Source organism: Mauremys mutica, chromosome 10 (genome assembly GCF_020497125.1).
Source record: "Mauremys mutica isolate MM-2020 ecotype Southern chromosome 10, ASM2049712v1, whole genome shotgun sequence".
Classification (NCBI taxonomy): Eukaryota; Metazoa; Chordata; order Testudines; family Geoemydidae; genus Mauremys; species Mauremys mutica.
In genome coordinates, this window is record NC_059081.1 from 1,712,416 (window position 1) to 1,740,076 (window position 27,661).

The 27,661-nt window shown below is 70.3% G+C and overlaps 2 protein-coding genes across 3 annotated transcripts in view; one reads left to right on the top strand and one right to left on the bottom strand.

Annotated features, from left to right (window-relative positions):
- Positions 1–20,788, top strand: part of ABCB6 (ATP binding cassette subfamily B member 6 (Langereis blood group)) — a 31,166-nt gene extending 10,378 nt beyond the window's left edge. For both annotated transcript variants that reach the window (XM_044978378.1, XM_044978379.1), the window contains exons 4-20: positions 3,199–3,388; positions 5,946–6,038; positions 7,631–7,823; positions 8,364–8,485; positions 8,853–8,962; positions 9,608–9,673; positions 10,005–10,130; positions 10,340–10,416; positions 11,075–11,138; positions 11,483–11,568; positions 13,796–13,853; positions 14,162–14,266; positions 16,445–16,619; positions 16,903–17,015; positions 18,099–18,193; positions 19,665–19,733; positions 20,051–20,788. In XM_044978378.1, the coding sequence (XP_044834313.1) occupies positions 3,199–3,388; positions 5,946–6,038; positions 7,631–7,823; positions 8,364–8,485; positions 8,853–8,962; positions 9,608–9,673; positions 10,005–10,130; positions 10,340–10,416; positions 11,075–11,138; positions 11,483–11,568; positions 13,796–13,853; positions 14,162–14,266; positions 16,445–16,619; positions 16,903–17,015; positions 18,099–18,193; positions 19,665–19,733; positions 20,051–20,192 (1,884 nt within the window). In that variant the 3' untranslated portion in view covers positions 20,193–20,788. The remainder of the gene's footprint in view (positions 1–3,198; positions 3,389–5,945; positions 6,039–7,630; positions 7,824–8,363; positions 8,486–8,852; positions 8,963–9,607; positions 9,674–10,004; positions 10,131–10,339; positions 10,417–11,074; positions 11,139–11,482; positions 11,569–13,795; positions 13,854–14,161; positions 14,267–16,444; positions 16,620–16,902; positions 17,016–18,098; positions 18,194–19,664; positions 19,734–20,050) is intronic.
- Positions 20,789–21,201: 413 nt separating this feature from the next.
- LOC123378703 lies at positions 21,202–27,257 on the bottom strand. The gene is made up of 7 exons (XM_045032802.1): positions 26,882–27,257; positions 24,750–24,929; positions 24,133–24,303; positions 23,542–23,673; positions 22,847–23,019; positions 22,050–22,304; positions 21,202–21,641 (listed from the first exon to the last, which is right to left on the bottom strand). The coding sequence occupies exons 1-7, from the start codon at positions 27,255–27,257 to the stop codon at positions 21,456–21,458; spliced, it is 1,473 nt and encodes a 490-aa protein (XP_044888737.1). The 3' UTR covers positions 21,202–21,455.
- Between the last annotated feature and the right edge of the window lie 404 nt (positions 27,258–27,661).

The window sequence follows — 27,661 nt, forward strand, 5'->3', positions numbered from 1 at the left end:
GTCCAGCTGCTGCTCTTGCAGCCGACAGGTCAGCGCACTCAGACGCCTCACGCTCCATCTTCAAACCAGACGGGGCCCCCGCTGCTCCAAGGGGAGGCTGTCCCAGAACCTCCCTCCCTGTATCCAGGCTGCGGGTCCTGCTAGCCAGTTTGTCCCATTGCTCCTGAGTAGCCCCCTGTCACGGAGTCCCCGGGCGATGCTCTGGAACTGCTCCCCACCAAGCCAGGCAGGACTCTGGGGAGCCTCCTCTCCCTCGGAGCAGCCTGTCTGCAGGGCAAGAAGCTCCCACGGCTTCACCTCCTGGGTCTCTCCTTGGAGCATTCAGCATCCTCTGCCCCTCCCTGCGCTTCCCCCAGCGAGTCCGCCCAGGCGGGGTCCTGGGGAAGCCACAGGGTCCTGCCCCCCCACGTCGCAGTCAGACGTGACTCTCAGCCAGCCAGTAACACAGAGGTTTATTCGATGACAGGAACAGGGTCTGAAACAGAGCTTGTAGGTACAGAGAACAGGACCCCTCAGCTGGGTCCATCTTGGGGGGTGGGGAGCCCAGACCCCGGTTCTGGGCCCTCCCTCCATTTCCCCAGCCAGCTCCAAACTGAAACTCCCTCCAGCATCTCACTCAGCCGCCCCCACCCCCAGCCTTTGTCCATTTCCTGGGCAGAGGTGTCACCTGGCCCCCAAACTCCTTCCTTGGTTCTCATGTTAGGTGCTCAGGTATCTTCCCTCAAGGACAGTCTCCCATCCCCAATGCAGCCAGTCCCAGCAAAACTCCCCTGCCACCTTCCCAGGCCAGCTCTCCCCTCCCCCTGCGCGTCACAGGCCCCCACCCAGCATTCAAAGAAAACATTAAGAACGTCCCCACTTGGTCACCCCCAGCCCAGCGGCTCTGCCAGGCCCCAGGGCTCAGGCTCCGGCTCCGGAGGAGGAACTGTGGTGGGAATGGAGCTCTCCACGGGGTTTATTCTGTCGTTCGTTTCAGTCCCCCCCCCCACCCCAGCATTCACCCTCCCCAGCCCAGGGATGACCCTGGCAGGGTCTGGATCTAGTGTGTAAACGTGACCCAGCAGAGAATGGGTTTGAGCGAGCAGTGAAGCTGCTGGCAGATGGTGCTGCCGGCTCTCGGTGTCCCTGCTGGCCTGTCCCTTGGCAGGGGATGTGAGCTGCCAGGGCCGCGTTGCCAGCAGGCCGTGGGTCACTCCGGCGCAGCGGGGGGCAGCCGGACTCTGGCTCCCTGCCCTGGCGCTGCGGGAGCGGAACCCTGGGGTCGGGGTCAGCCCCCCCCCCATGGCTGAGCACAGCACGGTCTGCACTCCTGAGGTCAGGGCCCCCCCATCAGTCCTCTCCCCTCCCACAAGCCCGGGGTGCTGCGCACCTGTGCCAGGCTTCCCCCCACGGCCCCATACGCGCAGCAGGACTCACACTTCGGCCTCCTCCTCCAAGGCCTAGGAGCACCTGCTCCCCCGTGCCCCAGTGCCAGGGTCACCCCACACCCCAGTGCCCCGTTCACCCCAGTGCCAGGGTCACCCCACACCCCAGTGCCAGGGTCACCCCAGTGCCAGGGTCACCCCACACCCCAGTGCCAGGGTCACTCCACGCCCCAGTGCCCCGTTCACCCCAGTGCCAGGGTCACCCCACACCCCAGTGCCAGGGTCACCCCGCACCCCCATTCACCCCACACCCCAGTGCCCCGTTCACCCTGTGCCCCAGTGCCAGGGTCACCCCACACCCCCATTCACCCCACACCCCAGTGCCAGGGTCACCCCACACCCCAGTGCCCCGTTCACCCCAGTGCCAGGGTCACCCCACACCCCAGTGCCAGGGTCACCCCGCACCCCCATTCACCCCACACCCCAGTGCCCCATTCACCCTGTGCCCCAGTGTCCCGTTCACCCCAGTGCCAGGGTCACCCCACACCCCAGTGCCAGGGTCACCCCGCACCCCCAATCACCCCACACCCCAGTGCCCCGTTCACCCCAGTGCCAGGGTCACCCCACACCCCAGTGTCCCGTTCACCCCAGTGCCAGGGTCACCCCCCCATTCACCCCACACCCCAGTGGCCCGTTCACCCTGTGCCCCAGTGCCAGGGTCACCCCGCACCCCAGTGCCCCATTCACCCCAGTGCCAGGGTCACCCCGCACCCCCATTCACCCCACACCCCAGTGCCCCGTTCACCCTGTGCCCCAGTGCCAGGGTCACCCTGCACCCCAGTGCCCCATTCACCCCAGTGCCAGGGTCACCCCACACCCCCATTCACCCCACACCCCAGTGCCCCATTCACCCTGTGCCCCAGTGCCAGGGTCATCCCAGTGCCCCATTCACCCCAGTGCCCCGTTCACCCTGTGCCCCAGTGCCCCATTCACCCCAGTGCCAGGGTCACCCCACACCCCCATTCACCCCACACCCCAGTGCCAGGGTCACTCCACGCCCCAGTGCCCCGTTCACCCCAGTGCCAGGGTCACCCCGCACCCCAGTGCCCTGTTCATCCTATGCCCCAGTGCCAGGGTCACCCCACACCCCAGTGCCCTGTTCATCCTGTGCCCCAGTGCCAGGGTCACCCCGCACCCCCATTCACCCCACACCCCAGTGCCCCGTTCATCCTGTGCCCCAGTGCCCCATTCACCCCAGTGCCAGGGTCACCCCACACCCCCATTCACCCCACACCCCAGTGCCCCGTTCACCCTGTGCCCCAGTGCCAGGGTCACCCCAGTGCCCCATTCACCCCAGTGCCCTGTTCACCCTGTGCCCCAGTGCCCCATTCACCCCAGTGCCAGGGTCACCCCGCACCCCAGTGCCCTGTTCATCCTATGCCCCAGTGCCAGGGTCACCCCACACCCCAGTGCCCCGTTCACCCTGTGCCCCAGTGCCAGGGTCACCCCGCACCCCAGTGCCCCATTCACCCCAGTGCCAGGGTCACCCCACACCCCCATTCACCCCACACCCCAGTGCCCTGTTCATCCTGTGCCCCAGTGCCAGGGTCACCCCACACCCCCATTCACCCCACACCCCAGTGCCCTGTTCATCCTGTGCCCCAGTGCCAGGGTCACCCCACGCCCAATGGGATCAGCACCCCAGGGCTGGGAGCTTTTGCCCCTTGCCCGGGTACCCCCCGTCCCTTCGTGACTCGTGCTGCTCGGGGGCTGGGGGTGAAGGGACGGATCCCCCTGGGCACACACCCCTCCTCACCCCCTTTCCCCGTCGCAGCCCCTCCTGGCAGGAGACCGCGGCAGCCACTCCACCTGGAAGGATTTGGGCCGGAAGCTGCGGCTGCTGGTGCAGTACGTGTGGCCGCGGGGCAGCCCCCTGCTGCAGGGCCTGGTGCTGTTCTGCATGACGCTGATGGGGCTGGAGCGCGTCATCAACGTCTTCGTGCCCATCTACTACAAGAACATCGGTGAGGCCCGTGGGGAGGGGTCGCGCCCCCAGGGCAGGCTGCCACGGCCCTGGCGCTGTCCCGTGACCCCTCTGGCAGACACAGCTGCGTGGAGCTATGGGCTGCTGGGAAGCAGCTGTGGGGGGCTGGCTGAAGCTTGGTGGCCAGGCCCAGGGGACCCCCCCCCTTGCCCCAGGACGCGCTGGTTCCCATGGCCCATGCTCTGTCCGCAGCCCCCTGGGCAGAGGCCCTGTGTGGAGGGGAGCTGCTGCACGTATTGGGCAGTGCCTGGGCTTCTCCACCAGGGGGTGCTCCCCTATGGGGCTCTATAGGGGGCTGGGATGAGCCGCTGTTTCGGGGGGAGGCAGCCCTCAGCCAAAGGCCAGCCAGGAGCCACTGCGGCACTGGGAGGTGCAGCTCAGTCCCTGCCCTGCGTGCAGCCCGGGGCAGCCCCTGGGGCCCAGCCTGGCTCTGCTGCATGCCCAGCCAGCTCGGGGGGTCATAGCGGGGCCTTGTGGGACGGAGGCAGCAGCTTTGGGGTCTGGAGTCTCTAAGCCGGCCTGGCAGGAGAGTGTGTCCTGGGGCTGAGAGGGGACCTGCCTTCTGCACCCTCGATCAGGTGCTGCTTCTCTGGTGTGTCCATCCCGCAGGCACCCAGCTCACAGGGATCCCTCACCCAGCGCTGAGATGCAGCCACCTCTGGGTGGGGTGAGGGTGCTGTTTATACAGGGATCCCTGACCCAGTGCTGAGATGCAGCCACCTCTGGGGTGGGGCACAGCAGCAGAATAACAGCAGGCTGGCACAGGAGGTGAAGGACAGGTCTGCCTCCAGTGGCGATTGCAGGGGGCTCAGGGAAGCAGGATGCTGGGCCCGACGCCCTGACTCAGTGGGCTGATGGGCTCCGGGCTCCACACTTCGTGCTGCTCTGAGTGGCTCCGATCTGGGCCGGGCTGGAAGGTGGGAGTCCCTGGCCAGCTCGCTGCCAGAGCCAGCCAGTGGGGCTGGGGCTTGCGGAGCGCGGGGCCCCTTCCTTTGCTCTGGGGCTGCTGTGTGCCAGGTTCCCAGGCCCCGGCGGGCGGCCCGGGTGCCAGCTCCCGGCGCTAGGTCAGGCACTGAGAATGGGAGAGGCCGGCCCTGGCGTCTGCCTTTCAGCCTTGACTTCTAGACTTACAAAGGCGTCGCTAAGCGGTGCTGGCAGGAGGCCCCGGGGCGGATAATGGGGGGTCTGAATGGGGGGGAGCGGCCCGTGGGCTGCATACGAAATGCCTGCCCCCCTCCCCCCCGCTACGGGTGGGGGCAGGGAGGGTGCTGCTGTCCAGCCTCCCATCAGCCCCAGGCCGGAGGCTGCAGTCTCCCCAGCCCAGCCCTGCGCTGGCCGGGGCCCCAGGGCCCCCCTTGGGGGTGCTCCCTGGGGTCGGGGGGGGGGGCTTGGTCCCAGATTGCCCAGCCCCGGCGCTTGGCTGCCCCCTGCAGGCCTCCTCTGGCCACCCCTGTGTTCTCCCCAGGCCCCTGGGCTCCGTGCAGTGGGGCAGGCCCATGGAGCCGGCAGCGGGTGCCCCTGCCTGTGCCCAGGCTGGGGGGTGAGGGGTCCGTCGCTGAGCAGCGGGAAGCAGTGCGCCCCCCCCCCGCAGGGCGTCCCCCCCCCCCCCAGTTAGGATTAGGGCAGCCCGCTCCCCGGCTCAGGCGGACAAAGCCCAAGCCAGGAACAAGGCCCCTTTGTGTGCGCTGCACCCGCCAGGCTCTGCAGCTACCTTCAAGCGGGGGGGGGGGGGGGGGGCAAAAAAAGGGGGGGTGACGGGAAGGGGCTGAGTACGTACCGACACGTTTCTCACTGGTGGGGAACGAGTACCCTGGGTAGAAGGTGGGGGGCAGGGCTAGGGGCTGGGCATTGGGGGGCAGCCCTCCTCCCCGCACAGCTGCCCTGCTGAATGCCCTCCCTGCCCCAGTCATATTAGCTTTGCCCCATGATAACGAGCCCACACACGCCAGACCCCTCCTGCCCCCCAGCCTGCCCCGCGCTCTGCCCGAGCTGCCCCCCCAGGCTGCGGGGGGGGGTGCTTGGGGGGAATTCTCTGGGGCAGTTCCCCCACATGGTGCTAGGGGCCACGGTCTCTCAGCGCCCCCCATGGGCCCCCTGCATTCACTGCCCAGCCCGGGGCCCTTTCCCCAGGGTCACAGCTGGCCCCGGTGTCCCCTTCGGCCTGCCACAGTGCCAAGGGGCCCAGGAGTCGCCTTCACCTGGCCGCACCGCACCGTGGCTGTTGTGCCCCACCCCAGAAGAGGCTGCAGTTCAGTGCTGGGTGCTGCTGCCTGGGGGTTGGGGGCGTGGGCCGTGTTCTCTCTAGCACCGCTGAGCCCAGGCTCCTGCCCCGGGAGCTGGGGGGCGCTAGCGGGAGGGCGCCGGCTGGGCAGTGGCACCCTGGCACGTGGGGGGGGGCAGCACCATGAGAAGCTGGGGGAGGGACGGCACGCGGGTTGGGGTGCCATGCAGGCCCCCGCTCCCTCGCTCGGCTGCAGGGAAGTGCTGCCAGCCGCCCCCGCCTCCAGCGCTCTGATCCGGGTCTCCCATCTCCCCAGTGAACGAGCTGACGGAGGGCACTGCCTGGCACACAGTCGCCTGGACCATCTGCACCTACGTGTTCCTGAAGTTCCTGCAGGGTGGAGGCGCCGGTAGGACCTGCCTTGGGGCTGGGCCTGGGGGGCTCCCGGCTGGGTGGGGTGGGGCTGGTGGAGATGCTGGCCCATGGGAGGGTAGCGGGCAGTGCCCTGCACTCAATTCGTCCTTAACCCCCTAGCCAGGGACGATCCCCGGCTGGGCCCCCCAACCCTCTGGACCTGGCGGGGGGCAGTCCTGGGGGCACTGGCCTGCCCAGACTGGGGCTGCTATGGCAGGGGCGTGGGCAGTGCTGGGCACAGAGATGGGGGCATGCTGGAGGGCAGCAGGGGGCTTGGGGCATTCTCTGGAACAGGCCAGCAGAGGGAGCAGATTAACCAGCCCGTGCCCAGCCCCTCCCTGCTTTGGCCCAGCTCCCCTTGGGTGCCAGGGTTTGGGCGCTGGGGGCTGGTGTCTAGGCATTAGGCTCAACGGTTAGCGATCAATGGCTCCATGTCTAGCTGGCAGCCAGTATCAAGCAAAGTGCCTCAAGGATCGGTCCTGGGGCTGGTTTTGTTCAATGTCTTCATTAACGCTCTGGAGGATGGCGTGGGCTGCACCCTCAGCAAGTCTGCAGATGACACTAAACTGGGAGGAGTGGTAGATACGCTGGAGGGTAGGGGCAGGATACAGAGGGACCTAGACAAATTAGAGGATTGGGCCAAGAGAAATCTGATGAGGTTCAACAAGGACAAGTGCAGAGTCCTGCACTTAGGACGGAAGAATCCCATGCACTGCTACAGACTAGGGACCGAGTGGCTCGGCAGCAGTTCTGCAGAGAAGGACCTTGGGGTTACAGTGGACGAGAAGCTGGATAGGAGTCAGCAGGGTGCCCTTGTTGCCAAGAAGGCTAACGGCATTTTGGGCTGTATAAGTAGGGACATTACCAGCAGATCGAGGGACGTGATCATTCCCCTCTATTCGACATTGGTGAGGCCCCATCTGGATACTGTGTCCAGTTTTGGGCCCCACACTACAAGAAGGATGTGGAAAAACTGGAGTCCAGCGGAGGGCAACAAAAATGATTAGGGGGCTGGAGCACATGACTTATGAGGAGAGGCTGAGGGAACCGGGCTTGTTTAGTCTGCAGAAGAGAAGAATGAGGGGGGATTTGATAGCTGCTTTCAACTACCTGAAGGGGGGTTCCAAAGAGGATGGATCTAGACTGTTCTCAGTGGTACCAGGTGACAGAACAAGGAGCAATGGTCTCAAGTTGCAGTGGGGGAGGTCTAGGTTGGATATTAGGAAACACTATTTCACTAGGCGGGTGGTGAAGCACTGGAATGGTTTCCCTAGGGAGGTGGTGGAATCTCCTTCCTTAGAGGTTTTTCAGGCCTGGCTTGACAAAGCCCTGGCTGGGGTGATTTAGTTGGGGCTGGTCCTGCTTTGAGCAGGGGGTTGGACTAGATCCCTCCTGAGGTCCCTTCCAACCCTGAGACTCTGTGATTCTATGATTTCCAGGGGCCCCTTGGCACTTGGGGTGGGGCGGGAGCTGCCCCAGGCCTAGCCTAGGGGGTGGTTCTGGGGGGCCACGTACCCCCTCGTACCAGCTGTGGGCAGTGGGTGGGGGAGGTCTCTGCTGATTCATCTTGTGTCATTCTCCCTGCAGGCTCCACTGGCTTCGTTAGCAACCTGCGCACCTTCCTGTGGATCCGGGTGCAGCAGTTCACCAACCGGCAGGTCCAGGTGCGTCTCTTCGCCCACCTGCACGGCCTGTCCCTGCGCTGGCACCTGGGGCGCAAGACGGGCGAGGTGCTGCGCAGCGTGGACAGGGGCACCAGCAGCGTCAACAGCCTGCTCAGGTACCGCGGGGGGCGGGGGACCTGCCCGAGGGGTCCGGCCAGCCAGGGGAACCTCCTGCGGCCTCACCTCCAAAGCCCCCTCCCCGCCCAGCAGGGTCACCAGTACCAGGAGCGGGGCTGACCCAGGTGGGGGTGAGAAGGGGATGGTGCAAGGGGGATACGGTGGGGGCAGAGCTTTGGGGAGAAGGAGAGGTGGGGGGTGAGGGTGGGTCAGGGTGGGGGAAGATGGGCAGGGCAGAGGGACTGGTAGGGGGTGGGGATGAGGGTGTGAGGGGTGGGCAGGGCTGTGAGGTGGGGTGGAGGTGGATCGGGGTGGGGGATGGGGAGGGCAGAGGGTGTGAGGGGTAGGCAGGGCCATGGGGGGGGAGGTGGATCGGGGTGGGGGTGGCCCAGGCCATGGGGCGGGGGGGGAGATGGGGCGGGCAGAGGAGGTGGGGGGTGGCCCGGGCCATGGGGCGGTGGGGAAAGGGGGTAGGGATGGGCAGGGCAGGGTGACCCTGGGCTGACGTGACCCTTCCTGTCCCCCCCGCCCCCCCACAGCTACATCATCTTCAGCATCTTCCCCACCATCGCTGACATCGTCATCGGCATCATCTACTTCAGCTCGGCCTTCAGCCTCTGGTTCGGGCTCATCATCTTCGTCTGCATGAGCCTCTACCTGAGTGCGTGCGGGGGGGCCCGGCGTTGCTCGGCCCGGCGAGGAGGGGGAGGGCGGGGGGGGGCTGTGCAGCTTGGTCTGGCGGGAGGGTGGAGGGCGGCGGGGAACCCTGAGCTGCTCGGCCCGCTGGGAGGGGGAAGGGCGGTGTGGGGGGGGGGCTGTGCTTCTCGGCCTGGTGGGACAGGGAGGGCAGCGGGGGGGCCCTGAGCTGCTCGGGCCGGGGGGAGGGCGGCGGGGGTGCTGCCCGGGATGGTTGTGCTGGGATCCCTCCCCCACCCGCACTCGGTGACCCTGGTGCACAGATCTGGGGGAGCAGGGGCTGAGGGGCCGGGCGGCAGGACCCAGTGACATGCGACACCCCCCCTCTGTAGCCCTGACCATCATCATCACAGAGTGGAGAACCAAGTACCGGCGGGACATGAACTCCCGCGACAACGAGGCCAAGGCCCGGGCCGTGGACTCGCTGCTCAACTTCGAGACGGTACCAACCCGCGGGCGGGGCCTTGGGGAGATCCGCCCGGGGGCTGAGCTGCTGAGTGTGGGGGCTCCGGGGGCATGGGGGCGACTCTCCCGGGAGGGAGCATGGGGAAGAGAGTGTGGAGGTGCTGAGCCCTGGGGGCAGGTGGGGGGCCGGGGGCTGGGCAGTCTCTGGGGAGGGGGGACAGGGAGCAGTGGGTGCGTGGGAGGCTGGTGCTGAGGCGTGGGGGGCCGGTTCTCAGCCGGGGGCTCGGCAGTCTCTAGGGAGGGGGGACAGGGAGCAGTGGGTGCGTGGGAGGCTGGTGCTGAGGCGTGGGGGGCTGGTTCTCAGCCGGGGGCTGGGCAGTCTCCGGGGAGTGGGGTGGGAGGCTGGTGCTGAGCCCTGGGGGCCGGTTCTCAGCCGGGGGCTGGGCAGTCTCCGGGGAGGGGGGGCGGGAGGCTGGTGCTGAGGCGTGGGGGGCTGGTTCTCAGCCGGGGGCTGGGCAGTCTCCGGGGAGGGGGGGCGGGAGGCTGGTGCTGAGGCGTGGGGGGCCGGTTCTCAGCCGGGGGCTGGGCAGTCTCCAGAGAGCGGGACAGGGACGTGAGCCCAGCAGGGAGCGGTGGGTGGGAGGTGGATGCGGGTGCTGAGTCCAGGCTCCGTGTGTTTCAGGTGAAGTATTACAACGCGGAGAGCTATGAAGTGAATCGATTCAATGACGCCATCCTGAAGTACCAGGTGCTGGGGGGCTGGGAGAGGCGCCCATCCCTGTGCCTAGCTCCCCTCACCGCCCTGCACTGGGGGATGGGGCAGTTGGCAGCCCCAGGGGGCTAAGCATGAGCCCAGCCTGCCCCTCTGCATTGCAGGGGGGCAGCCCTGCAAGGGGAGCCTCAGCTGCCTGCACCCCAATGGGGTTTAGAGCAGATACATTGTAGTGGGGGCAGATTCAGCTCAGAGGTGGGGGGGCACTGGGGGGCCAGTGGGTTGAGCATGGGGCATGCCTATTGCTGGGGATGTGGCTCTGGGGGGAAGGGGGGCCCTGACACTCCCTCCCACCGCCCCCCGGCAGGTCTCGGAGTGGAAGGTCAATGCCTCGCTGGCCCTGCTGAACCAGACCCAGAACCTGATCATCGGCCTGGGGCTGCTGGCCGGCTCCCTGCTCTGCGCCTACTTTGTGACGGAGAAGAAGTTCCAGGTGAGCCTGGGGCCAGCCCATGCCCCCCAGAAGCCCTGGCATGTTCTGGGCCGCGAGCCCCCTGTGGACAGAGATGCCCCTGGTCAGCTCTGCCCCAGCCCCCACCGCTGCACCCCAGCTGGGTGCCCCTGACCCCTGCCGGCCTGGGGGAGCCAGGGGTGGGGGCCCCGGCTCCGGCTCTGATGGGCGTCTCTCCCCATCTCTGCCAGGTGGGGGACTTTGTCCTGTTCGGCACCTACATCATCCAGCTCTACACGCCGCTCAACTGGTTCGGCACCTACTACAGGTAACGCCAGCGTGGGAGAAACCTACCCGAGCCAGGCCATTGGGCCAGCTAGCCTGTAGCCCCGCCCCTTGCTGCACTGGATCAGGCCATTGGGCCAGCTAGCCTGGTAGCTCCGCCCCTTGCTGCACAGGATCAGGCTATTGGGCCAGCTAGCCTGTAGCTCCGCCCCTTGCTGCACAGGATCAGGCTATTGGGCCAGCTAGCCTGTAGCCCTGCCCCTTGCTGCATTCGATCAGGCCATTGGGCCAGCTAGCCTGGTAGCTCCGCCCCTTGCTGCACAGGATCAGGCTATTGGGCCAGCTAGCCTGTAGCTCCGGCCCTTGCTGCATTCGATCAGGCCATTGGGCCAGCTAGCCTGTAGCCCGCCCCTTGCTGCACTGGGTCAGGCCGTTGGGCCAGCTAGCCTGGTAGCTCCGCCCCACGTGGCAGATCAGGCCATTGGTCCATCTAGGCTGTGGCCCCGCCTCCTGCTGCACTGGATCAGGCCATTGGTCTGCCCAGCCCACCCTGTTGCTGCTGGCACTTTGCTGGTGAAATCCCCCTTGAGATGTGACCAAGGTAGCTCCCCCCTCCCCACACCATGGGGGTGGGAATGGCTGGGCTGAGTGGGGCGGTGGCCCCCTGTCCCATCTTCACCTGCCCTGTCCTCCGCCTGCAGGATGATCCAGAGCTCCTTCATCGACATGGAAAACATGTTCGAGCTCTTCAACGAGGAACAAGAGGTGGGTGCCCTGCCCCCTGCCTTCAGCTCCGCCCCCAGGAGGGAGCCACACCCCCTGCCTTCAGCTCCGCCCCCAGGAGGTGGGTGCCCCACCCCCAGCAGATCAGCTGCTCCTCTCCACAGGAGATGAGGGTGACTCCCCCCAGCCATCACCCCCACACATGTTCAGGCAGCTCCTCTGGCTCCACCTGGGGCTCTGGTCCCCCTGCGCTGGTCCGTTTGCTCTGCCCGTGTGGGGTCTGCTCTGCCCTCCTTTCCCCCCCACTGCGTCCGGGGAGCGACTGTGCAGGGGCCAGCCCCCGGGGGGGGGGCAGGGCTGTGAGGCTGCGTGTCTCTGTCCCGCAGGTGAAGGACGAGGTGAATGCAGGGGACCTTCGCTTCCGCTCAGGGCGCATTGAGTTCGAGAACGTGCACTTCAGCTACATGGACGGGTAGGGGGCATGGAGCCAGCACGGGGATCGGGGGCGGGGCAGGGATGGAGACTACGGGGTGCAGTGGGGATGGATGGGAACAGGGATCAAGGCTGGGGAGTAGGGAGTGGGGATAGGGCATGGGGCGAGTACAGGGCTGGGGCGTGTGGGGTGGAGGTGGGTGGGGAGGGTACAGGGCTGGGGAATGGGGGTGGAGGGGGGTGGGGCGCGTACAGGGCTGGGGAGTGGGGGTGGAGGGGGCTGGGGCGCGTAGAGGGCTGGGGAATGCGGGTGGAGGGGGGCGTAAGGCGGGTACAGGGCTGGGGAATGGGGGTGGAGGAGGTGGGGCTCGTACAGGGCTGGGGAGAGGGGGTGGAGGGTGGCAGGGGCGCTTAAAGGGCTGGGGAATGGGGGTGGAGGGGGGGTGGGGCGCTTACAGGGCTGGGGAATGGGGGTGGAGGGGGGGTGGGGCGCTTACAGGGCTGGGGAATGGGGGTGGAGGAGGTGGGGCTCGTACAGGGCTGGGGAGTGGGGGTGGAGGGGGGGTGGGGCGCTTACAGGGCTGGGGAATGGGGGTGGAGGGGGGGTGGGGCGCTTACAGGGCTGGGGAATGGGGGTGGAGGAGGTGGGGCGCGTAGAGGGCTGGGGAATGGGGGTGGAGGGGGGTGGGGAGGGTACAGGGCTGGGGAATGGGGGTGGAGGGGGGTGGGGCGCGTACAGGGCTGGGGAATGGGGGTGGAGGGGGGTGGGGCGCGTACAGGGCTGGGGAATGGGGGTGGAGGGGGGTGGGGAGGGTACAGGGCTGGGGAATGGGGGTGGAGGGGGGTGGGGCGCGTAGAGGGCTGGGGCGTGCGGGGTGGAGGGGGTGGGTCGGGAGGGTACAGGGCTGGGGTGGAGGGAGGAGGGGGGCGTAAGGCGGGTACAGGGCTGGGGAATGCGGGTGGAGGGGGGTGGGGCGCATACAGGGCTGGGGAATGGGGGTGGAGGGGGGTGGGGCGCATACAGGGCTGGGGAATGGGGGTGGAGGGGGGTGTGGCACGTACAGGGCTGGGGAATGGGGGTGGAGGGGGGTGGGGCGCGTACAGGGCTGGGGAATGGGGGTGGAGGGGGGTGGGGCGCGTAGAGGGCTGGGGAATGGGGGTGGAGGGGGGTGGGGCGGGTACAGGGCTGGGGAATGGGGGTGGAGGGGTGGGGGCGCGTAGAGGGCTGGGGAATGGGGGTGGAGGGGGTGGGGCGCGTACAGGGCTGGGGAGTGGGGGTGGAGGGGGTGGGGCGCATACAGGGCTGGGGAATGGGGGTGGAGGGGGGTGGGGCGCGTACAGGGCTGGGGAATGGGGGTGGAGGGGGTGGGGCGCGTAGAGGGCTGGGGCGTGGGGGTGGAGGGGGTGGGGCGCATACAGGGCGGGGGACTGGGGGTGGAGGGTGGTGGGCCGCGTAGAGGGCTGGGGAGTGGGGGTGGAGGAGGTGGGTGGGGAGGGTACAGGGCTGGGGAGTGGGGGTGGAGGGGGTGGGGCGCGTACAGGGCTGGGGAGTGGGGGTGGAGGAGGTGGGTGGGGAGGGTACAGGGCTGGGGAGGGGGGGTGGAGGGGGGTGGGGCGCGTACAGGGCTGGGGCGCGTACAGGGCTGGGGAATGGGGGTGGAGGGGGTGGGGCGCGTAGAGGGCTGGGGCGTTGGGGTGGAGGGGGATGGGGCGCGTAGAGGGCTGGGGAGTGGGGGTGGAGGGGGGTGGGGCGCGTAGAGGGCTGGGGAGTGGGGGTGGAGGGGGATGGGGAGGGTACAGGGCTGGGGAGTGGGGGTGGAGGGGGTGGGGCGCGTACAGGGCTGGGGAGTGGGGGTGGAGGGGGTGGGGCGCGTAGAGGGCTGGGGAGTGGGGGTGAAGGGGTTGGGGCGCGTAGAGGGCTGGGGAGTGGGGGTGGAGGGGGTGGGGCGCGTAGAGGGCTCGGGCGTGCGGGGTGGAGGGAGACGGGAGCATAGGGCGCGTAGAGGGCTGGGGCGTGCGGGGTGGAAGCAGGGCTGCAGGGCGGGACGCGGGAGCTAGGGCTGGGGTGGAGGGAGGAGGGGGGCTGGGGCGGGTCGAGGGCTCGGGCGTGCGGGGTGGAGGGAGACGGGAGCATAGGGCGCGTAGAGGGCTGGGGCGTGCGGGGTGGAAGCAGGGCTCCAGGGCGGGACGCGGGAGCTCCCGGTGCCCCGTGCTGAAGGCTGCGTGGGGGAATGGGGAGGAAGCAGCTGAACCCCTCTCTCCCCCAGGAGGGAAATCCTGCAGGACGTCTCCTTCTCGGTGATGCCCGGACAGACCCTTGCCCTGGTGAGAACGGGACCTTTGCGCTGGGATCTGTGTGGACGGGATTGGCCGATGGCAGTAGGGACCGGTCCGTATGGAGCCTGCCCCTGCCCCATCCCGGCTCCCTGTGCCCTCCCGTGCCAGTCTGCAGAATGATGCCTGGTCCTGGTCTGTACAGAGCTGCCCGTTCCCAGGAATACTGGGGTCTCCATGCGGCATATTCCCTTTACTCAGGAACCTGTGCCGGTCCATACAGTGCCTCCTCTGTGCCCCCACCCCCACCGCACTGAGCGGCACCTTGGCCTGCTGACCCTTGTGCTCCTCATGCTCAGGTGGGTCCGTCCGGCTCAGGGAAAAGCACCATCATCCGCCTGCTCTTCCGCTTCTACGATGTGTGGGGCGGCTGCATCCGCATCGACGGGCAGGACATCGCCAAGGTGAGGGGGCAGTGCTGGGGGTGCCTGGGGCAGGGTCCAGGGAGGGCGTGAAGGGCTCTGGGGGTTCCTGGGGCAGGGTATGGGGAGTACCTGGGGGGCAGGGTCCAGGGAGGGCGTGAAGGGCTCTGGGGGTGCCTGGGGGCAGGGTCCAGGGAGGGCATGAGGGGCTCTGGGGGTGCCTGGGGCAGGGTCCAGGGAGGGCGTGAGGGGCTCTGGGGGTGCCTGGGGGCAGGGTATGGGGAGTCCTAGGGGGACAGGGTCCAGGGAGGGCGTGAGGGGCTCTGGGGGTGCCTGGGGCAGGGTATGGGGAGTACCTGGGGGGCAGGGTCCAGGGAGGGCGTGAGGGGCTCTGGGGGTGCCTGGGGGCAGGGTATGGGGAGTACCTGGGGGGCAGGGTCCAGGGAGGGCGTATGGGGCTCTGGGGGTGCCTGGGGCAGGGTATGGGGGTGCCTGGGGGGCAGGATCCAGGGAGGGCGTGAGGGGCTCTGGGGGTGCCTGGGGCAGGGTACAGGGAGGGCGTGAGGGGCTCTGGGGGTGCCTGGGGCAGGGTCCAGGGAGGGCGTGAGGGGCTCTGGGGGTGCCTGGGGCAGGGTACAGGGAGGGCGTGAGGGGCTCTGGGGGTGCCTGGGGCAGGGTATGGGGGTGCCTGGGGGGCAGGGAACAGGGAAAGCGTCTGCCCCGGTGCCGAGTGCCCGTCGTCCCGGTGGCTGGCGAAGCTCTGCTGGGCCGGTCCCTCCCCATCTCGCGTTTCCCGGGTGGGTCGGGGACGCCCTGTGGCTCAGGGCTGGCTCGCGTTTGCTGCTGCTTGCAGGGTACCAGGGCTCCGCGTAGAGCCGGAGCCAAGGGGAGAGTCTGCGCACCCCCCCGCAGCCCCCGAGCTGCAGCCCCCCCGGTCACGCGCCTGGCATGGACGGTGTCACCTCCCGGCAGCCCCAGCGTTGGAGGGAGGGAGCCCCGGCCGGCAGGGGGGTGAGACAGCCCCTGGCTCCCCGATGGGGTGGATCCATCTGGGAGCCCCAGCCCCCAGGGGTGCTTAGGGCAGCCAGGCCTAGTGCTGGCATGGGGGGAGCCTGCCAGGCCTTCGCCATCTGGGTTTGTCCCGCAGCCCCTGGTGCCAGCGCCGTGGGGGCCCCAGGAGGGGGGTCTGAGCGTCTCCTGCCAAGGGCAGGTCGGGGGCCGCCTGCTCCCCCAGGAACTCGGCCTGCTTTGTGGGACCCCCCCACTACGGCTGGAAATGGGGGGGCAGAGCCCAGCCCGCCAGGGCGAACGGGACAGGCCGGCTCCCAGCCTGGCCTCAATTAGCTGCTGGGGAGGGGGAGGGGGCCCAGGCGCGGGCAGCCCCCTTGGAAGTGCTGAGGGGGGCAGATCAAAGGCTTCCCGTGTTACCGCAGCCCCCACGGGGGGGGGGCTTCTTTCATTTGTGCTCCGTGGGCAGGCTGAGGCGAGGGGCTGGGGGGCCCCGGCGATGGGTCACTGACAGCTTGGCCTCCCTGTGGGGGACCGAGGGCCTTGGGGCTCCGGCTCGGCCAGGCCGGCGGGGGGAGCAGGGCGGGGGCCGGCTCGGCAGCTCGGGGGAGCCTGGCGCTGCCCCCAGAAGCCCCGGGCTCGGCCAGGCTGGGGGGGAGCAGGGCCGGGGCCGGCTCGGCAGCTCCTGGGGGAGCCTGGCGCTGCCCCCAGAAGCCCCGGGCTCGGCCAGGCTGGGGGGGAGCAGGGCCGGGGCTGGCTCGGCAGCTCGGGGGAGCCTGGCGCTGCCCCCAGAAGCCCCGGGCTCGGCCAGGCCGGGGGGGAGCAGGGCGGGGGCCGGCTCGGCAGCTCGGGGGAGCCTGGCGCTGCCCCCAGAAGCCCCGGGCTCGGCCAGGCTGGGGGGGAGCAGGGCCGGGGCTGGCTGGCAGCTCGGGGGAGCCTGGCGCTGCCCCCAGAAGCCCCGGGCTCGGCCAGGCTGGGGGGGAGCAGGGCCGAGGCTGGCTCGGCAGCTCGGGGGAGCCTGGCGCTGCCCCCAGAAGCCCCGGGCTCGGCCAGGCTGGGGGGGAGCAGGGCCGGGGCTGGCTCGGCAGCTCGGGGGAGCCTGGCGCTGCCCCCAGAAGCCCCGGGCTCGGCCAGGCTGGGGGGGAGCAGGGCGGGGGCCGGCTCGGCTGCCCCCGTGCCCTGCTGACGGGCACGGCCGGGGCTGTCCTGCAGGTGACGCAGGCCTCGCTGCGCGCCCACATCGGGGTGGTGCCCCAGGACACGGTGCTCTTCAACGACTCCATCTGCAACAACATCCGCTACGGGCGCGTCGCTGCCTCCGACGAGGAGGTGCGCCAGGCGGCCCGCGCCGCCGACATCCACGACCGCATCCTCTCCTTCCCCGAGGGTGAGTCCGTCCCGCCGCGCGCGGCCTCCCGGGCCCTGCGGCATCACGCCCAGGGCTGGCCGACCCCGCTGGCAGCCCCTGGACCCGGCCCGGGGAAGCTGGGACGTGCCGTTATCCCTGCCCCCTTCCCGGGGGCTCAGCTGGGTGCAGTGGTGCCAGCTGCTTTCCCTGGGGAGCAGGAGGAATCGGGGGGCACGAGGGGCGAGGGAGGAGAGGCCAGCCTGGCCCCATGGCGCTGGCAGCAGGGAGCCGGGTCCCACGCGTCTGGCTCTGCGCCCCGCAGGTTACGAGACCCAGGTGGGGGAACGAGGCCTGAAGCTGAGCGGGGGGGAGAAGCAGAGAGTGGCCATCGCACGCACGATCCTCAAGGGCCCGCAGGTCATCCTGCTGGACGAGGTAACTGGGACCTGGCCCCCCATCGGCCCCCTCCCTGCCCCCTGCGGGGCCCTGCTCCCCATCAGCCCCTCTCCCTGCCCCCACAGCCCCCTACCTGCCCCCCACAGCCCCTGCCCCCATCACCCCATGGCCCCTTCCCTGCCCCCCACAGCCCCTGCCCCCATCAGCAATCACCATCCCTCATCCCCTTCCCACCATCAGCGAACGCCAGACCCCCGAGTGCCCCACTTCCCTCCCATGTGCTTCTCACTCCCCACATCTCCGCCCTCATTGCTCGGGGCACCGGCTCTGAGCGAGGCCTGGGGCCGGCGGCCGACCCTGCTCACAGCGCTGAGCCGCTGCACTGCGGGCAGCTTCTGCCAGCCGCTTGGCACCATGGCTGGGTGGGGTACGGGCAGCTGCAGCACGGCGGGGGGTACAGCAGGGCACAGAGCAGTAGAGGGTGGGTACAGGACAGGTACAGCATAGCACTGGGCAGTACAGGGTAGATACAGGGCGGGTACCATGTAACATGGTGGGTACAGCGTGGCACAGGGCAGGTACAGCGTGGCACCGGGCGGATACATCGTGACACAGGGCACCACGGTGGATACAGGGCGGATACTGCATGGCACCGGGCAGGTACTGCATGGCACTGGGCGGGTACAGTGTGGCACTGGGCAGGTACAGCGTGGCACCGGGCGGGTATATTGTGACACAGGGCAGCACGGTGGGTACAGGGCAGCTACCGCGTGGCACTGGGCAGGTACATCATGACACAGGGCAGCACAGTGGGTACAGGACAGGTACTGCGTGGCACCGGGCAGGTACAGCATGGCAGTGGGCGGGTACAGCATGACATAGGGCAGCACAGTGGGTACAGGGCGGGTACCGCGTGGCACCGGACAGTTACAGCATGGCAGAGGGCGGGTACCGCGTGGCACCGGGCAGGTACAGCATGGCAGTGGGCGGGTACAGCATGACATAGGGCAGCACAGGGTGGGTACAGGGCAGATACCGCATAGCACAGAGCAGCACAGGTTGGCACAGGCCAGGTACCACGTGACACCAAAGCCCCTCCCACACGCTGTGCCTGGCACGCAGGCGACGTCGGCACTGGACACCGAGACGGAGAGGAACATCCAGGGTTCGCTGGCCAAGGTCTGCGCCAACCGCACCACCATTGTCGTCGCCCACAGGTGGGGACGGGGCAGGACTTTGCACGGGCTGCCGGGATTGGGGGATGGGGGCGGGAGCCCTGCAGGCCCAAGGGCTGGGGGGGGCATTCCCTGGGGGGCTGTCACTGCACCCTGGGGGGCTAGTGAGAGTTCTGCTGTGCCACAGCCACACTGGGGCTGGCACTGACTGGGGGGGTACCCCCTAGTGACCCCTCCCTGCAGCACACTGCGGGGGGGGGGCTCCGAACAGCCCTAGTACAGTGGGGACTGGCCCAGGGGTCGGTGGGGCCGACATGCTGGGGGAACGGGGCACTTGGTGCGAGCTGGGGGGTCGCTGCCATGGGTCGGGCTCTGGCTGGTGCCTGTCTGGGGAGGGGTCTCCCGTGCGAATGGGTGGAGAGCAGCTGAGGAAGGGGGGTGCTCGGAGCCCCCGTCCTTCGGGCTCCAGCCTGGATGGGGGTCAGCATTGCCCAAAGCCCCGTGTCTGCTGGGGGGCTCCCATGTGTGGCGGGGGGGACAGAGCCCAGCTGTCACTGCCCCCACCTCCGATGGGAAACACATGGTGTGAGCTGGGCTGGGCTGAGCCGGAGCCAGACCCCTCTGATCCTGTCCCTGGATCCATAACCCTGCCTGGGCCTCCCTCTTCGCCGGGCCTGGCCCCACGGCGTGTGCTGGCCGGGGGAGGGAGCGTCACCCTGTGAGCCGCTGGGCCTGGCTGCACGGGGCCTCCCACGGAGCTGGGACATGGGGTGTTGGTGCCCTTCTGCGGGTGCTGGGCACGTCTGCAGTGTCAGCCCTGGGGGGCACGGTGGGGCGTGAGCAAAGGAAGGAGGTGGGGGCAGCGGGCACGAAGCCCTGGGCCACAGCTCGGCCCAGAGCGTGGGGCAGGGTCCCACCCTGGCCCCTGGCAGGTGAGCGGAGCGTCTCCAGCCCGTGGTGACAGTGACTGATGGCCTCGCTGTGCCGTGGCTGGCCAGGAGCCGTAGCCAGCAGCTGCCGGGCGCCGGCAGTGGGTCCTGGAGCCAGGGAGGCTGGGCAGGCCGTATCACGGGGGCGGAGCAGCGTGTGGTGCTGGTGCCCGCGGCCACACGAGCGTGGGGGCGGCTGCGCGCTCTGGTGTCGCAGCGCCCATTGTCGGGAGCTGGGGTGGGCAAGGCTGGCACCGCTGGCTGTGTGGGGAGGGGGTGGTGCAGGAAGGGGCCGGCGAGTTCTGCAGGGTGCCCCCGGTGGGGCAGGAGCAGAGGGGCTGAAAGGACAGACTGGGTGGGGCTGGGGCGTGCCAGCAGCGCTCTGGGTGCCAAGATGGGCTGGGGCACAGGACTGGCTGGGGGCTGTGACCTGTGCAGGGCACCCCTGTGCCAAGCGGGGCGTGGGCGTCGCAGGCCCTGGGAGCTTGGGCACCTTGAGCCAGGTGTGGCTGGTGGTGGCTAGGATTGGGGCGGGCAGGGGGGGCTCTGCTCATGCGCTGGTAACGAACTGTCTCCCCCGCCAGGCTCTCCACGGTTGTCAACGCCGACCAGATCCTGGTTCTCAAGGACGGGCGCGTTGTGGAGCGCGGAAGGTAACGTACCGACACAACCGCAGGCGGGTCCCAGGCCACCCTGGGAGATGCAGCTGTCCCTGGGCTGGCACCAGGTGCCCGGCTGCTCCCTGGTCCCATGCTGGCCATGGCGGGCGGCTCGTGCCCGGTGGGATGGTCACAGCATGGGTCCGTCGGCCGCTGGGCGGGGGTGGGGACTTTGCCAATGGGCCCTGGGCTGGGCAGAGCCCATCAGCAGGGAGAAGGGCAGGGCACAGAGAGGGGTAGCTGGCCCCTGGGCTGGGGCAGGGCAGGGCTGGAGCTGCAGCCCCCCTGAGCCCCGGCTCTGCCCCCCGCAGGCACGAGGAGCTGCTGCAGAAGGGTGGCGTCTACGCTGGGATGTGGCAGCAGCAGCAGGCTGGGGACGCGTCCGACTCCGACACGGAGAGCAAGGACCGCAGCTCCGAGAAGCTGCCGGCAGCCCCCAGGAAGGGTCCGTGAGCGCAGGCAGGAGCCAGGGGACTTTGGGCAGCGCCAGCAGCACAGAGCTGCCCCCGACCCCCGCGCCGTGGCTGGCATCGGGTGGCACGCCAGCCCCCCCCGGCTGTGTTATCTCGGCTTGTTTCAGAGCCGTGGCACCTTCCTGGAGCGGGGGGCAGCGGGGGGCTGGCTCCACTGTTCCTGCTGTACGGCGAGCGGCCAAACAGGGCGAGTTGCGGCCTGGCCCAGGGACCCCCGTGAGCCTGGATCCCTGCTGGGCACACGGGCACCCCCACCATGGGTGGCGACGGTGCAGCTGGCAGAGCATTGCATGCTGGGACTGTGCGCCCCCAGCACTGCTGCTACAGCTCGCCCCAGCTCCAGGGCCGCTGCCAGGCTGCCCGTGGGCAGGACGGGGGGAGCCCTTCTGGCTGGCCATGGCCCAGGGCACCGCTCTTTACGGGAGGCTCCCGGCCGCACTGGGGAGGGGGGAGGTGCTGCCCCCCAGTACGGAGCCCTGGAGGGGGGCACTAGGGGGGCAGAACTGGGAGTGGGTTGGTTTTTAAGTTTTGATTTGATGTCTCTTGTTGCTGAATCTTGTAAACTGCGTGTGGCCAGCTCTGGGCTCCGGCTCCGTGTTGTCTGGGGGGGGCAGGCCCAGCTCTCTGGATTGGGTGGGGGGAGGCCAGGCCCGGCTCCAGACCGGGCTCCTGGAGAATCTGCGCTCAGCCTGGGGAGGGGAGGGAGTTCAGCAGGTCACCCAGCGCCGGTCTCAGGGTCCCTGCCCCAGACATGCTGGGGGGGGCCTGCAGTTCTCACAGGAGCAGTGTGGAAGGAGGGACCCCCCCACACAATTGGCAGCTGAAAGCGCTTTTCAGGTGTTAACCAGCAAGTGAGGGACAGTGCCCCCGCGGGGGCTGAGAATGGAACCCAGGAGTCCTGCCCACCCCCCGCTTCTCAGCTGTGCAGGAGGAATGGCAGCATGTGCAGAACCCCGGCGTCCGGGGGCAGGCACTGAGAGGGTTAAATGGCTCCACACGGGTGGCCAGAACTGGTTCTTTATTGAGGGAGTGGGTGACGTACAGCGGGTCCCCTCCCTGCCCCCGCCTGGCACGCGCCAAGGGCCCTTTCGGAGCCCGAGCGCTGCCCTCCCGCCCCGGCTGCTCATCCCAGCTGGGCCTGGCGCTGTGGCTGATGCCTGGGAGAGGGCACGGCCCCTGCGGCTGGCTCTGGGTGGGTGTGAGGGGCTCAGCAGGGAGCAGGAACCAGGGACGGGACCTGGCTTCAGTCGTCATCCTGCTGCTGCTGCGTGTGCGTGGCCTGGTACCAGAGCATGGTGGGCAGGTTCTGGCAGCCCAGGAACTCGTCCTCCGTCAGCGCCAGGGTGCTGTGGCAGGGTGCCCCGGCCAGGGTCACGTTGAGCAGCTGCAGCGTGGCCCCGGGGGAGGAGCCGGCTGCCCGCGGGCCCGCCTGGGGAGTGAGGGAGGCAGCGTCAGGGCCCAGCGGGCTCCTGGGGGTCCCCCGGGTAGGTGCCCAAAGCCTGGGGAAACAGCGCTACCCCTGGACGAGCCCCCAGCTGTCCTGACCCCCGGCCCGGCACCCGAGGCTGCTCACGGACACCCGCTCCCTGGACAGGCTGCCTCCCAGTGGGGGGGGGACCCCAGGGACAGGGGACCCCCTGGTGTCGGTGCTGCAGACTTGTACCACCCATCCCCCCGCATGCTGGAGGTTGGTGCCACCCCCCCGACATGCCCAAGGGGCAGCTCCAAGGCGGGCATAGGCCTGCACTGTGTGACATGGGCATCTCCTGTGGGCTTGGTGCCACCTGCCCTGTGGTGGCATCTCCCTTGGCGCTGCCCCCCTGCCCCGCGGACCCACCTGCAGGAGGTGCTGCAGCAGGCACTGGTCGGGCTGCAGCCGAGCCCAGAACTCGCTGAAGGCCGAGCCCCGGGCGAAGTCGGAGCCCCGCTGGCCGCTCACCAGCACCACGTTCCCGTGCCGCCCGGACGCCAGCAGCTTCTTGGCCAGCGGGCCCGGGTAGCTCTGGTCGAGGAAGAGGAAGACCCTGCGGGCACTGCAGCCCTCCAGGTCGGCCAGGAGCTCGGCCACAGGGTAGCGCTCCTTGGGGTCGGCCTGTGGGGGGCGGGGGGGGGGCAGAGCGTGCCCGTCACTGCCCTTCCCCCGCCTGGCCGCAGCACAGAGGGGAGGGGGCCGCCCCCCGCCCTGCCCTCCCCCACCCCACACATGCCAGCTGCATGGAGACTCCAGGCAGGAGATCAAGGGAATTCCAGCAGCCCAGCACTTGAAAGGGGGGATTGGGGGGGGGGCGGGTTGGCGGGTTCCCACCCACCCAGCGCAGATGAAAGCGCCACGCAGAAAGCGCCTTTGAAGTGCAGCAGATCAGCGGCAAGGGGGGAGGGCAGCGAGCTCACCTCCACCTGGAGATCAATGGGGGGGGCTGGTTCTCTCAGCCCCACCCCGGGGGCAGCGGGGGGACACAGAGCCGCGGAGTCACCCCGCATCCCCTGGCTGCAGAACCCCTCACCGCCCCAGGGATGCCGGGCGAGGGCACAGCGGCGTCGCTGGGGCTCCGCTGGCACCGCCTGGCAGTGCGGGCCGGGAACCTCAGGCCCAGGTCTCCCAGCTGGGGGGGGCCCGTGCAGCGCCCCACTCACGATGCCGTTCTTGTTGGTGTCCCACAGGAGCATGGTGCCGTCGCTCCGGGTGGGGCTGTTCAGGTAAAGCACCAGTGAGTCGGCGCAGTGCCGCGTGCGGCACACCAGTGCCAGGTGGCTGCGGATCAGCAGCTTCTCCGTGGCCGGATACACGTCGCCCACCTCTGCAGCCACTGGGGGCAGAGGGCACAGACACCCGTCAGGCCTCAGGCAGCGCCTGCCCAGAGCCCCCCCTCCGGCTTCCTGGGCCTCCCCCAGCCACCTCCTGCCTGCGACACAGCCCCAAGCCTGTCACCACACCCTGCGTCATGCCCCCTGGCCTGGTCCCCGCCGAGCCCCCTCCTGCACCAAGCCCAACCCCCTGCCACCTCTCCCCTGCCCTGCGGGGCCGCGCCAGTCTGGGGCTGAAGGGGGGAGGGAGAAGGCTGGTGCCAGCTGCAGGAGGGGGGAGGGGCTGTGCCAATCAATGCCCTAAGCGATGGTTCACTTGGGCCCAGTCCCCGGCGTCTCCACCCTGCACCTGGAGGCAGCGCCCTGAGAGCCGGCGTCAGGGCCAGTGCTGGTGCCCAAAGCCCCACTTAGCCCCTGCCGAGGGGTCGGGGGTGACCCACCGGGGTTCCCCATGGCATGGTACCCATCCCCCCCGCCGGGGAGTCCCTCGAGCCCCCTGCCGCCCCGGGGCCGCAGGCCCTGACCTGGCGCCTGGCCGTCGCCCGCGAAGAAGGCCTTGATGTGCTCCTGCCGGAAGCCGTTCCGCCGCAGCATCTGGCCGAAGAGCCGCAGGTTGCGGGCGTGGTGGGGGTAGGTGATCTGGTCCTGCCAGCCGCCTGCGGCAGGGGACACAGCCTTAAGGGCAGCACGGGGCTCGGCTGGCTGGGCAGGGAGGGGCCAGAGCCTGGCAGCACCTGCAAATGGGGAGTGGGGGAGGCACTGTGCCACTCTCGCCAGGAGAGGGCACGAGCAAACCCCGTTCAGCCCCAGAAAAGAGCCCGGGGCAGGCCGCCCCCCCAGCATGGCCGGGGGTGAGACCCACTCAGCCGTGCGCCTCCCTGGGGGCTGATAAAGGAAACTGGCCTGGCAACGCCCCAGCCCAACCCACGTCCCACAGGGCCCCAGCTGGGCCATGCCTTTAACCCCCGGTCTATGGGGCTGGCTCAGAGGGGAAGGGCCCCGTCACCCATTCCCTGCCCCGCTGAGCCAGCCAGGCCCCTGCCCTGGGGCCGCATCGGAGCCAGCGCCCCCTAGAGGGGAAGGCGCGTGGCCCGTTCCCCACCCTGGGGCCACACCTGACATGAGCACGGCGTGGTCGCAGGTCTGGTACATGCGGCAGGACTTGTGGGAGGGCAGCTGCTGCCGGTGGCACCGGCGCGTGTTCCTGGCCAGTTCGCAGCGAGCGGCCGCGGGGCCGGGGCTGACCACGGGGAGCGGCTGCGGACACGGGCTGAATCCCGGCAGCTCTGCCAGGAAAAGCAACACGTGAGATGTGGCAGGACAGGCAGACAGACGGGGAGGAGGGCAGGGCCCACAGACAGACAGATGGGGGGGCAGGGCCCACAGACAGACAGAGATGGGCAGGGCCCACAGACAGACTGACAGATGGGGCGGGGCAGGGCCCACAGACGGACAGACAGAGACGGGGGGGCAGGGCCCACAAACGGATGGACAGACAGAGGCAGGGCAGAGCCCACAGACAGAGGGGGAGCAGGGCCCACAGATGGACAGACAGGGGTGTGTGGGGCCCACAGACGGATAGACAGAGGCGGGGCAGGGCCCACAGAGAGAGGGGGGGTGGGCCCAGCACCAGGGCCCTAGGCGGGGGGAAGCGCATTCCCTGTGCAGGAGTCAAACTGGTGCCAGAGCCGCCCCTCGCTGCCGCCCCCCCCCAGGGTCCCCGCGCACCCACCTACGCAGCGCAGCCTCTGCTGGCGCTTGGGGTCCTGCGCCGCCACCACCAGGGGCAGGAAGTGAATCTCGCAGCCCCCCACCAGCGGCTCCCCCCGCGTGCCCTGCCCGCCGCGCCCGCGCCGCTTGGTCTGGTTCTCGCAGCGGCTCCGCAGGGCCAGGGTCAGGCACTCGTAGCTGCCTGTGGGGCGAGCGCACGCTGTGGGGGCCGGTCTGAGCACGGGGGGAGGGGGGGGCAGAGCTGAGCGACACGGTGACCCACGCGGCCAGAGCCCGGGACGCATCGCGCCAGCCACGGTGCGGGGCAGAACCGGCCACTTCACACCTAGCGCTGGAGAGCGCCCCCATCTGAGCCCCCTGCGCCCCCATCTGAGCCCCCTGCACACAGCGCCCCCATCTGCGCCCCCACCTGCCCCCTGCGCCCCCATCTGAGCCCCCTGTGCCCCCATCTGAGCCCCCTGCGCCCCCCTCTGAGCCCCCCTCTGAGCCCCCGCCCGCCCCCTGCGCCCCCATCTGAGCCCCCTGCGCCCCCATCTGAGCCCCCGCCCGCCCCCTGCGCCCCCATCTGAGCCCCCTGCGCCCCCATCTGAGCCCCCGCGCTCCCCCTGTGCCCCCATCTGCGCCCCCATCTGAGCCCCCTGCACACAGCGCCCCCATCTGAGCCCCCGCCCGCCCCCTGCGCCATCTGAGCCCCCTGCGCCCCCTGCACCCCCATCTGAGCCCCCTGCGCCCCCATCTGAGCCCCCGCCCGCCCCCTGCGCCATCTGAGCCCCCTGCGTCCCCTGCGCCCCCATCTGAGCCCCCTGCGGCCCCTGCACCCCCATCTGCGCCCCCGCCCGCCCCCTGCGCCCCCATCTGAGCCCCCTGCGCCCCCTGCACCCCCATCTGAGCCCCGCCCCGCCCCCTGCGCCCATCTGAGCCCCCTGCGCCCCCATCTGAGCCCCCTGCACACAGCGCCCCCATCTGAGCCCCCGCCCGCCCCCTATGCCCCCATCTGAGCCCCCGCCTGCCCCCTGCACACAGCACCCCTTAGCCCCCCCCCTGGGCACCGGGCCAGCCCTGACTGCCAGGGAGAGCCCCCCCTCCCCCGCCCCCTGCACACAGCACCCCCATCTGCGCCCCCATCTGAGCCCCCTGCGCCCCCATCTGAGCCCCCGCCCGCCCCCTGCGCCCCCATCTGAACCCCCTGCGCCCCCATCTGAGCCCCCGCCCGCCCCCTGCGCCCCCATCTGAACCCCCTGCGCCCCCATCTGAGCCCCCGCCCGCCCCCTGCACACAGCGCCCCCTAGCGCCCCCCACGGGCACCAGCCCAGCCCTGACTGCCAGGGAGAGCCCCCCCCCGCGCACAGCGCCCCCTACTGAGCCCCTCCCTCCCTGCGCACAGCGCCCCCTAGCGCCGCCCACGGGCACTGGGGCCAGCCCCCCCCCCCCGCGCTCTCTGCAGCCCCCGGGGGAGGCAGCGGCCGCAGGCTGCGCACTCCCCGTCCCTGGGCTACAGGCACCAGCCCCGCCACTGGCCGGGCCCAGCTCCCAGGGCAGGACACGGGGCCATTTCTCGCCTTGGCCCGGGCGGCCCCAGCGCCGCGGAGCCGGGACCTGCCCAGGCGGGGCGGGGGTAAGTGCAGCCCCCGGGGCCCGGCTGCCCCGTGACAGACAGGCGGGGCAAGGGGGCTGCGCGTCCCGGGGCGCGCCCGCGATCTGCCCCATCGCTCTGAGTCGGGGGTGAGCGAAGGGGCCACGGGCACTGCCAGGTCGGAGGGGACCGGGCCGGGCCGGGCTCGGAGGCACAAGGGGGGCCGGGGACCGGGGGCGGACGCAGGCCCGGACGGGCTGGAAGGGGGGCGGGGAGCTGGGCGCAGAGGCGACATGGGGGCTGGGGCGGGACCGGGGGCGGACGGGCAGCGGGGCACAGCGGGCGCTGGAGCCGGACCGGGGGCGGACGGGGAGCTGGGCGCAGAGGGGACAATGGGGCGCTGGAGCCGGACCGGGGGCGGACGGGGAGCTGGGCGCAGAGGGGACAATGGGGCGCTGGAGCCGGACCGGGGAGCGGGGCGCAGAGGGGACATGGGGCTGGGGCGGGACCGGGGCACAGCGGGCGCTGGGGCGGGGGCGGCCGCGGCCGGCCGGGCTCACCCAGGTAGACGCGGTCCGGGCCCCGGCAGCGCCGCGGGCTGACGCCGAAGTCCAGCTGGAAGAGCCGCAGCGGGTGGCCGAAGCTGGCCCCGGGGCTCGGGTCCAGCAGCAGCAGCGCGTCGTGCGCGGGGGGCGCCCCGGGGCCGCCCCGCTTGGCGCCGCTGGCCGCGGCCGAGCCGTCGGGGAGCAGCGCCCGCAGCTTGTGGCCGGGCCGGGCCGGCTCCGACGCGTAGAGCGCGGGACACTCGGGCTCGGGGCCGCCCCGCGGGGCGCACGGAGCCGCCTGCAGGTGCCGCAGCCGGGGCTGGGCGAAGCGGCCCGAGCCGCCCAGGGGCAGCGGCAGGGCGGCCAGGAGGAGCAGCAGCAGCGGGGCCATAGAGGGGACTGGTGCCCGGGCCGCGTCCCGCTCCCTCTGGGGCTGCCCTGCCCGGGCGGTCCCCCCGGCTCTGCCCTCCCGGGCCCGGCCGCTCCTGGAGGCAGGAGCCCCGGCTGGAGGGACCCTGGGCTGAGGCGCGGCCCGGGAGCCCCGCGGCTTCCCCCGACCCTGCCAGCGCCGGACCGGCTGGAGGCGAGGGGGGAGCGGGCGGAATCAGGCCCCCCTGGGCGCCGGGGAGGAGTCGGGCGGATGCAGCTTCGGTCCCTGCTAGTGTCATGAGCGGGATGCGGAGGGCCCGCCCCGGGAGCGAGTCACAAGTGACCCAGGGCTGGGGCGGCGACCAGGGCTGTGGGGCTGGGCCGGCAGGCGGTGGGGGGCAGGGGGAACCCAGGGCTGGGGCGGCG